The sequence below is a fragment of the Mus pahari genome, chromosome 3 (genome assembly GCF_900095145.1).
Source record: "Mus pahari chromosome 3, PAHARI_EIJ_v1.1, whole genome shotgun sequence".
NCBI classification, from domain to species: domain Eukaryota; kingdom Metazoa; phylum Chordata; class Mammalia; order Rodentia; family Muridae; genus Mus; species Mus pahari.
In genome coordinates, this window is record NC_034592.1 from 137,066,458 (window position 1) to 137,077,265 (window position 10,808).

Genomic DNA, 10,808 nt, shown 5'->3' on the forward strand with positions numbered 1-10,808 from the left:
AGAGAAAGAAAGAAAGGAAGAAAGAAAGAAAGAAAGAAAGAAAGAAAGAAGAAAGAAGAAAGAAATTTATTTTAGATAAGATTTGCAAAGGGCAGAATTTAGGAATGAGGTGAGGGGAGCTGGGGATGGTCCCACTTTTAAGTACTGTTCTTGCAGAGGACTTGCTCAGTTCCCAGCACTGACTCACACTGAGCAGATCGCACCACCTTATCTCTAGATCCAGGGGATCCAACACCTACTTCTAGCTAATAGAAGAGGGTGCTGGGCTTTGGATAACTGTGACTTTGACTTTTGTGTCTTGTCTTGGTCTTACACATAGGACAGATGACAGATGAGCCCCTGCCCTGCTTTCAGTAAAATGGCCAGTGGCTTGATACCTAGTTGTGGTCTCCTAGCTCAAGGTTCTCTGAAAATCTTCATTCTCAGCACACTGAGGCAAGAACCCTTGAAAGATGGCTAGAGTAGATGAAGCAAGCCTTTGGCTCACTCTGGGGAAATACCCTCTGGAGTGTGCTGGTGTTTGCTGTGGGGTTTATACCGATTGGGAAAGACGTGCATATACCACTCCCCCTGCCCTCCCATCTTACTGCCACCGGGTGTAGATCATGACTTTTGGAAGGACTGCAGACACTGTCCATTGTATGAGAGCTGCTGCTTCCCGAACCCCCCCTTTCCATGCTGAGGCTCTCAGCCTGTCGGGAGTGAGTGCTTTCTCCACATCTGATGAGATGCTTTGGGCTGTCTCACCTATACTGAATGTGGAGTCATCACAGTAGACAGACCTCTGTTCTTCCAGGAGAATCTAGTTGACCTTGGCCTAGAAGAAGTCCTCTCTAGTTGTACTAAATTGCCACATCCAGTGCTGTCACCGCCGGATGCCTTGTAGAAGAGGTTTCTAGTCTTGGGTGAATGTTTCTCCCCCAGTTGCTCTGCTTCTTAGGGTATCTCTTGCATGCTGTCTTTTGAATAGCTGTTAGGAGGGTCCAATGATGCAACTGTCTGGAGACCAATGTTTATTTCAACATGGTTGCAGTTGCTTTTGCTTCGGCTTTCAAAGCCAATAAAGCTGGTTATTAGATTCTGTAATTGCTGCTGTAATTACTCTCTTGGAACTGGCAAAGGCATAATTAAATATGGAGATTTCACAGACTTTTTTTCTCATCTAAAAGCAACCTCTTAAACTTCTGTTGGTAGGGTTAAATTTAGGCTACTAGAGCCAGTGTGTGTATATGTGACCCTGAGTTCTGTAGCAGAAGATGACTTCTGAAGATTTGGCTTTGATGAGCAGCTGTTCCTTAGCCTCCAACTTGTTTCTTTAATCCAACCATCCAGATTTTGGGGAGGTTGGCCTCCAAGCCAGTTTGCATTTGTTTATGTAAATACTGGGTTTGGGTTTTGTGGACTTTGGCCATGTAGGAAAGCAAGTCTGGTTGAAGATCTGGTTAGAGCCTGTTATGGTGGCTCATATCCATAATCCCGTCAGCACCTGAGAGTCTGAGACTAGGTGATTGCTGAGAGTTCAGGGCCAACCTGGACTGTTGAGTGAATTCCAAACCAGTTTGAAGTATAGTATAAGTTGTCTCAAACTCCCCACTGCCTCAAATAGATATCCAGGTGGAATGGAGGGAGTTTTACTTGGACAGTGTCCAGAAAGAAGTGTGTCGTTTGGCCCGTGGAGCACCAGGTTCCCCCATGTTCCCTCCACTGCAGCTTCCCACAGTTGTAAGGCTGTGATACCTGTGTTTGCACATGCTCCTGTAGGCCAGTGCTGACCAAATGGGTTGCTTTATTTGTGAGACATTTGAGGGGTTTCTTCAGGTAATTAAAAAATACAGACTTTAGAAGAGATAGAACACCCACAGACCTGCCACACAGCAGCCTGGAAAGTCCACTGCTTTCTGGCTAAGGTTTCTAAGCCTGCAGAAGGAGGGTGACCCCGGAGGCCAGGGTGTTTGCTGGGGACCTTTCCTTAGGTTCTACATACTTACCTTAATAGTGAGGGGCTGGCAAGAGATCCTGTTGTATGAACCAAGAAGACAGGGAGAGGTGTACTCCACCTGAAGACTCCTACATCGAACATATATGTTCCTCTGGTTACACTGATAAGCTCATTGCAAGTGGACAGTATCATTAAATAAAAAATGCATTTAGTACTCCTTATATAGCTACCTTAAGTGTTAGCACCATTTGTATATGAAAACACAATAAAATACATGGAATTAAAGATTCAAGTTGGCATATATTAACTAACTGCATACCAGTCCTTGTGTTAGTTGTTGGTCTGCAAAGATGGATAGAACCATCTGGGAGTTACTGGAAGCCACTTTTGAGTTTGTGGTACTAGTGAACAGTGGGCAAGAGTTGGGAGTGGCTGAGCTGTCCCCTCTGCACATAACAGAAGGTGACCCTGGAGAGTGCTTCCCCTTTTGGCCCCTACGTCTTCCTGTTAGGTTGGGATCTGGAATTTCTATACCACAACAAGGTGCTGGCGGATTGAGTGACATAAGGAACTGTCTGTCCATCTGTCCCTGTCTCTTGGTACACAGGTACTCAGCCGTGGAACTACATTCCTGACTCCGTCGTAGATATGTTCTGTTCTCACTTGAGCCCTGAGTGTTGGGGATGGCTAGGAGGGGGTCTGAGAAAGGAGCACTTGTGAGGTGTGAGGCCTCGCCTGAGAAGGTCTGAAGGAAGACCTGACATCCCTGGATGTTGGGGTGGAGGTTTCTGTCACAAGTGACGTAGCCCTAGGCATGAATTTAAGGGCCTCTCTCAGGGTAACTTCTTGCTGCTATGGTTGTTGAAGATGGCAGATACTAGGGTTCCCAGGACTATAACGGAGGAAACCTATCCCTTACCTAGGCAGGACCCTGAGGGTTGATAGAAGTTGTAGGGTGGGCAGAGAGAACTATGGGAAGTTTTTAAGCAAAAGTCGTTGGATTTATTCTCCTTGGACACGTTTTGCTGGGCTGGGTGACTCCCTCCAGGGCATGCCTGCTGTTTTAATCAAGTGGGAGGCTGAACAGAGTGGCACAGGGTTGTCTTTGGAGCCACACTCTATGTAAGTTCCTCTTTGTGATTTCTGCCTGGAGATCCTCGGCTGAGGAGCAGAACTGCTCTGAACCTCAGTTTCCTCGTCTGCTGAAACCTTATAAGGTTGTTGTTCTGAGGCACTTACATAGCACACACGAGAGAATGTTCAACAAGGTGCTGGGCCAGCCCTTTCAGCTATGCTAAGCAGACCCAGTAGCTCTTCAGACTTTAATGAGGAGCCGTGCATTGCTCTTCTTGTTTGTTTCCAGTTCTCTGAGTCTGGTTCTCAACCCTCCTAATGCTGCAACCCTTTAACGCAGTTCCTCATGCTGTGGTGACCCCCAACCATAACATTATTTTGAGGCTGCTTCATACCAAATTTTGCTACTGTTGTGACTTGTAATCTAAATGTCTGATATGCAGAGGGTCTGATATGTGACATGTTGAGAGTCACTATTCTGTCCCTCTCTCTGAGGGCATTGGCTTTCCTGAGGTGCTCGGGGTGGAGCCCAGGCCCCATGCTTACTCTGCCATTGGCTTATGCCCTCAGTCTTAATATAGTTAAACGTTCTCTTTCAAAGACCTAGTTATGTCGAGCATGATGGCATACACCTTTAATCCCAGCACTCAGGAGGCAGAGTTACAGGCAGTCAGATTTTTGGGTTCGAGGCCAGCATGGTCTACAGAGTGAGTTTCAGGGCAGCCAGGGCTGCACAGAGAAAAACCATCTCAAAAAACAAACAAAAAAATGTTTTTTTTTTTGAGGTTAAACCATTGTTTTTGGCCAAGATTTAGGACAGATGCCCAGGCTAACAGTCATGTGTTTTCAATCTTCGGCCGTTGGGACACAAAGCTCTCAGTAGGGAAGGAAGGAAGGAAGGAAGGAAGGAAGGAAGGAAGGAAGGAAGGAAGGAAGGAAGGAAGGAAGCAAGCTAGCTAGCTAGCTAGCTAGCTAGCTTACAGTGTTTCAAGTAACTTCACTGTTCTGTGTTGGGAGTTGATAGTAACCCGTGAAGCATGTGTCCTTCGGGCTGGAAGGTACACACACCTGGAAGTGGAAGGACCGTGTTAACTTCTGTGACATACAAAGAAACCACTTGTGTAGAGCGGGTGATTGTGACCTGCAGCCTGTGGAGATGGCACTGGAGCACCCCTCCTGTATGAGGGAGCACGCTTACAAGCGTCAGATAACTATAGCTTCCCTATCCAGCACAAGCCAGCCGTTCCTTCTGCTCGAGCCTGCCAGGCTGCCTTTCTGAGACTGTAAGGGGTTTGAGTGGGGAGATGCACTCTGGTCCTAGCTCTGCCACAGATAGATCGCCTTATTGAATCACTTGTCCTGACCTCAGACACAATGATCTATTTCTATACAGGCTGGGAGCTAAGAAAGCAGATACCATCGATCTGACCCAGTGGTCAAACTCCAGACTCAGTCGTGTTGTGTGTTTCCTATTACAGAGAATGGAGTACTGGCCGTCTCTAGGCATGTGGCTCTCGGGCTTTGTTCACTTAACTTCCAGACAGAAATTCCTGGTCAGAGCACTGTGCTTTGTGCTGTGTTCTGCTGCCATCTTACTTTCAGAGCAGAACGGTTTACAGGATGGTTGGCTTTTGTGTGGCATAGCATCTTAACCCAAACTCATCTAGTATTTGCTATGGTCAATTGTTATTTTTGTCGTTTACTTGGTATGGGGTGGTGTTTTATAATAACTAGAGTTTGGGGTTTTGGATGTGATACCTGCTTTACTAATATGTTAGGCTTCTGTGTATGCTAGGCCTGTTCACTCCTCACAGAGAACGTAGCCGGGAAACGTAGCCTCTCACCTCTGTGAGCTGTCGTTTGACCCCAGAACTCGTTCTTACTCTGATATGGTTGCCAGAGAATTTAAAGTTATGGTTGCATGCTTCCTCCCTGTCTGCATTGTGAGGTGTGTGGACTTTGTGTTCTTAGAGAACTGAATGTGCCCCTGGGTAGACGATGTCAGTCATCAGCTGTCTCACAGAGGAGGCTACAGCTGCGGTGTCCAGTGCACCTGGGAGAGGGGCTCTGCGTCCTCTCTTAACACCACGCTGTGCCGTGCACTCAAGTCTGCCTTCTTCCCTCTAGCTGCCCTGCAGGCTCTGAAGCGCAAGAAGAGGTATGAGAAGCAGCTGGCACAGATTGATGGCACCCTGTCGACCATCGAGTTCCAGCGGGAGGCCCTAGAGAACGCCAACACCAACACGGAGGTGCTCAAGAACATGGGCTATGCCGCCAAGGCCATGAAGGCTGCCCACGACAACATGTATGTGCCGCTGCTGGGGGTGTGGCCGTGGCCTGGCTGCTGTGCTTGTCACCGTCTCTGGAGTTTGAGTGGATGTGTCTGCCACCGTTATTTCCATACAGAGCTTAGGAAAGGAAAGTTGGTCTGCTTGGTTCAGCTGCTTCTAGGTTATTGAGATAGGAGTTGGGAATGTCCTGAGGTCTTCTCGGCCACCTCTGTCCTCATACTGTAGAAGCCTGTGTCCCAGAGAGGGAAGCCACTGTGCTGCGTTCTGAGTGTGGTCAGGACTGGGCCCTGGCATGTGAGCCTCCTCCCAGGGCTTTGAATCTGTTCTTAGTCTATTCTCAGGGATGTTTTTTTGCCTTTCCCTGCTCTCGGGCTGTGGCTGTCCTGTGCTCCTGTGCTCCACAGTCCTTTCTTCCCTGTGGATGGCTGCTTCTCATGCAGCTGGCCTGAGGACCAGAGACCCAGCCTGATTCTGCTTGTAAAAGGCAGGGGTCTCTCTATGAAAAAACTGCACTTGTTTTAGTTTTTGACTCTTGAGCCAGCACAGAGGGGCGGGGCCCTTGGAGCGCTTGCTGTTTTGGCTGCTCAGCCATGCTGTAGCACCAGGATCTGCTGGACGCGGCCTCCCACCTGCCCTTAGCAACCGCCCTTCCCTTACACACTGCTCCAAAGCGGAGTGGAGAGTTTTGTGAGCAGTCTCTAGGAACCATGTTAAAATCTTTACTAGCGGGCTGCAAGAACTTGATGCTCTTTGCTCTAAGGACAGGAGGTGCAGGAGCATTGCCCTCCACAAGTGAGGGTGGGGTGTGCTGCTCAGGCCACGGCCTCGTCCCTTTAGTTGTGTTTCCCAGACATTTAACACGAAGGATAGTAAGAGTGTATGTTCTGAAGTATACAGACCATCCTGAATAACCATGTGTGACACAGTGTATAGAACTCCACACATTTGCCTTGCCTTGGGGACTTAATAGACTGCTGTTCAGGTGACTCGGCTACGTTTTCTAGTTTGCCCTCCTGTCCAGAGTTGCTTTGGGGGTTGAAGAAGAGGTCTTGGTGCAGGAGTTAAAAGTCCTGTGGTTGTCACCCTATTTGGAACTTGAGTGGATCTTCCCTGATATGTTTACAAATCCTGGTTTTGTGTGTGTGTGTGCGTGTGCATGTGTGTGTGTGTGTGTGTGTGTGCGCGCGTGTGCGTGTGTGTGCGTGTGCGTGTGTGTGTGCGCGTGTGTGTTTGGGGATGGGGGATGGGGGATGGGGGATGGCTTTGACGCCATCTGGCTGCTAAGCCTACTTTCCTTGGGTGTTGGACTAAGTGATGGTTAAGGACACTTCCACCTGCCTGATTCTCTGATTCTGTTTTACATTTATTTCAGGTGTGGGGAGGGGTGTCAGGGGACAGCTTTGTGGAGTCAGTTCTTTTCTTCACCCCCATGTGGGCTCTAGGGTAAGAACTGATCACCAGACTTGCCCTGCAAACCCATGACTGACTGAGCTGTCTCACCAGCTCTTGAGTCCCAGTTTTAAAGGGAACGAGGAAGGCAGTAATAACAGGCCGTGTTCTTGAAGAGACTTGCTACTGTGTGCTGAGAAGCAGATGGCAGGCAGCTGGTTCGCTCTGGGCTCGGAGCAGTCCTAGGTAAGGTGATAACGTGTTCGTTTCGTCTCAAGGGACATTGATAAGGTGGATGAGCTAATGCAGGACATTGCTGACCAGCAAGAACTTGCAGAGGAGATTTCCACAGCCATCTCCAAACCCGTGGGCTTTGGAGAAGAGTTCGACGAGGTGAGTGACTCCAAGAAGGTCACCTGCGTCTCTGGGTGGCAGACTTCAGGCTCAGATACAACAACGGCACAGTGTGCACATCCCCGGGTTCTGGGTTTGTTTGTTTGTTTAGGTTTTTTAATTCAAGGTTTCTCTGTGAAGCCCTGGCTGTCCTGGAACTCATTCTGTAGACCAGGCTGGCCTCGAACTCACAGACAGCTGCCTGCCTCTGCCTCCCAAGTGCTAGAGACTAAAGTCTTTGCCACCACCACCTGGCTGGATTCTGGATTTTAAAATAATAAAAAAAAATTAATGTATTTTATGCTTGGCATAGTGGCACATGCGTTTAATCCTAGAACTCAGGAGGCAGAGGCAAAAGTGGTCTCTACATAGAGTTCCAGGATATTCAGAGTGACAATGAGACCCTGTCTAGAAGAAGAAGAGGAGGAGGAGGAAGGGAGAGAGAGAGAGAGAGAGAGAGAGAGAGAGAGAGAGAGAGAGAGAGAGAGAGAGATTTTATTTTTATGGCTATTTTGCCTGCGTGTGTATATATAATTTGCATGCCCCAAAGGCTAGAAGAGGGTGTCAGTACCCACTTGGTGGCCAGTAACTCTCAGTAACTCCAGCCCTAGGGGATCTGATGTCTTCTATTGGGGGCACTACATGCACACAGTGCACAGACACAGATGCTGCAAAGCAACAAGACACTTTAAAAAATCTCAGAAACTAAAAAAACAGGAAAGGAGCAGTTCTGGGCTAGCAACTCAGGAGCCTGGGGCAGGAGGGGACAGCAAGCCTGAACCACAGAGCTTGGGCAAGCTTTTCAAAAGGTAAACAAGGCTGAGTACATGGCTCAGTGGAAATGCTTGCCTAGCACGTGCGTGGTCCTGGGTCCAGCACTCAGTATTTCTCTTGAAAAGGAGGAAAAGATACAGTCCACCCTCTTAAGAAGCTCATGGCCAGGACCCCAGATGTATACACACACCAGTGACTCCCCTCAGAAGGTTCACAGGGCATCAAGGGGAGGCGTGGCAGCAGGGAGAGTCTCAGCACACTTCCTTTTGCAGGATGAGCTCATGGCAGAGCTGGAGGAACTTGAACAAGAGGAGCTGGACAAGAATTTGTTGGAGATCAGTGGGCCCGAAACAGTCCCTCTACCAAATGTCCCCTCTGTAGCCCTACCATCCAAACCCGGTGAGTATGCCCACATTTGGGACACACCCTGACGCCATGTGAAGGGGGGATCTCATGGGCAGTTGACTTTGGTTTGGGTTCTGAGCCAGAGAGCATGTGTGGTGAAGGCCACAGTGCCAGTGTTGTGTGTCTTTCCCTGGGTTTCTCCAGAACAGGGTTTCCTAACCTCAGCACGGGCGACGTAGCCAGATAATTCTGGGGGGAGCAGTGGGGATGCCTTGTAGCATAACCCCCGACTTCCCACCAGATGTCAGTAGCAGCCACTGGCACACAGAGGAGTGTCAGCCTCAGTGTCTCCCGGCATTACTGCATGTCCTGTGTGGGTTGGGAGCGGGAATTAAGAGCCTCTGTTCTAGTGAGGGAGGTTAAAGGATTAGAGGAGTGGGGGAACCCATGTAATTGTGTTTTAATTTTAAAAAGTTTGAAAAAGGAAAAAAAAAAAGAGCCTCTGTTCTAGAATGATTTTTTTTTTAAACCACCAAAATACAGGAGCGTTCTGGGCACGGTGCAGGACTGTGAGGGATTAAGTTTTGCCCTAGCTAGGAGCCCATGCTGTTTGTTCTCAGGGAAGGAAACAGCTCTAGCTGGTTGGGGACCTGCTTCTGTAGAACTGTCATTTCTCTCCTTGCCTGCATTTTCTCCAATGCCCCCACCCCCCACCCCGAGTGTTCACTCCTCACAGAGATGCTCCACCCACAGCTGCTAGAAAGTCAGAACTGCCAGTCTAGAGTGGCAACAGAGCCTGCCAGCAGCAGGGTGTGAACAGGGCGCTCCCCACCCCCACGGTAAAGAGGAGAGCCCCCTGGCTCTTCAGAGGCTGTTCCTCTCTTGGAGGCAGTCTAGCAGAGCATGGCTCCAGCAGCTCCATGTGGCTTGGCAAGGATTGCATCTCTTGGGAGGGAAGCTCCTGTCTGTCTCCCCAGCTTAGAGCCAAGGGACCCTCAGTGGGAAACAGTCCCACCTGGTGTGGTGACCCTTGCTGAGGGCTGGAGGGACTTGCTGTGGAAGGTGTGCTGGTTTCCTGAATTTGCGCAGCAGCATGTAGGCCTAAGGACCAGCCTGTTGTAGGCCTCAGCTCAGGACAGGACTCCGTGTGTGTGTGTGTGTGTGTGTGTGTGTGTGTGTGTGTGTGTGTGTGTGTGTGTGTGTTTACGTATGTACACATAGAGAAGCGTGGCTCCAGCTCCCAACCAGGCTTCAGAAAGCATCTTTTCTGTGTCTGCAGCCAAGAAGAAGGAAGAGGAAGACGACGACATGAAGGAATTGGAGAACTGGGCCGGATCCATGTAACTGTTCCAGCAGAGGCTGGGCCCAGACGGACTCTGGTGGCCTGTGCATCGGGCAGGCATGTGCGTGCGCAGGGCAGGCAGGACGCGGTGCAGGCAGCCTCCATCGCTCAGCTCTCACCCAAAGCAGTAGCCGCACCACTGCTCACTCTCGCATAGCATGGTCTGTGCCCAGGGGCGGGTGGGGGGAGGGGGTGGGGGGAGGTGCCTGCTGTTTATAATGTTGAATTTCTGTAAAATAAACTGTATTTGCAAATCCAACACTGAGCTTCTGGACTACGCTAACCCCACTGCCGAGTCCTCTGTGGAGAGGTCGGCCATTTGCAGTTGAAACGAGCTGGAAATGTAGCCCTGCAGCTGACTTGTCCCACTCTGTAAGATGTGTACGGTACTGACAGAAAAGTCGTTTTTTAAAAGCCATAGATAGGCTTTTCCTTGTTCTTAGCTGTAATAACACATCTAGTTTTGGTTCCCTCAAGAGCTGTGTTTCTGTCTGTCACCTGTGTACTGGCCCTGTGTCTACTATCCTGGTCCTTGTCACTCCTGCCCCCCTGGTCTTTTGGAGTTTGTGACACGGATCTGAAATGGATGTGTTCTCTTGGGAGTGAATAAGATTGTTAGAGTTGATTCCAGCTATCCAGTTTTCTAACGTAGCTCTAAGGTCCTCATTGCTGTTTGTGATAATTGATACATAGCTCATTGGAAACGTGTGCATACATTTATATTCAGATGAAATTATGGTTTGCACCGTCTATTAAATATCTCGATTTAATTTTCATATCTCTGTTGTGTTCAGTCAATCTCTCACCTTCCTTGGGAGCTGACCCTTTCCAGGCCAGCACTCGTCCAGGGTCCTCTGGGGAAACCTGAAGGGATTGCAGAGGCAGATCTAGAAACCGCGAGATCCTGGAGGCCACAGAGCTGTGGTCCTGCTTAGCCTGGGACGGCCTGGGTCCACTGTCAGAGAGTTGGTGCTTACGCAGCCCAGAATCTTCCCTCCTGGTCTGCTGGCAGCACCCAGGGCAGTGCCTGTGGGAGTCTCTGTCTGGTGGAGACCGTGGTGCCGTCGTAGGACCCAGCCCAGTCAGGTGGTGTGTGTTCCCATAGGGACGTGTGGTGGGCAGTGACCGAGGACTGATGCATAGACACACACATTTGGGTCAGCTGAGTCACTGCACATCTTTGGTCCAACACTTCCACCCTGCCTTTTTCTTTTCTTTCTTTTCTTTTTTTTTTTTTTTTTTTTTTTTTTTTTTTTTTTTT

General features: G+C 49.3%; 1 protein-coding gene across 1 annotated transcript in view; it reads left to right on the forward strand.

Moving 5' to 3' along the window:
- Nucleotides 1–10,323, forward strand: part of Chmp4b (charged multivesicular body protein 4B) — a 41,130-nt gene extending 30,807 nt beyond the window's left edge. Inside the window, exons 2-5 of the mRNA XM_021193345.2 lie at nt 5,141–5,318; nt 6,972–7,086; nt 8,133–8,259; nt 9,485–10,323. Of these exons, the coding sequence (XP_021049004.1) occupies nt 5,141–5,318; nt 6,972–7,086; nt 8,133–8,259; nt 9,485–9,549 (485 nt within the window). The 3' untranslated portion in view covers nt 9,550–10,323. The remainder of the gene's footprint in view (nt 1–5,140; nt 5,319–6,971; nt 7,087–8,132; nt 8,260–9,484) is intronic.
- The last annotated feature ends 485 nt before the right edge of the window (nt 10,324–10,808 follow it).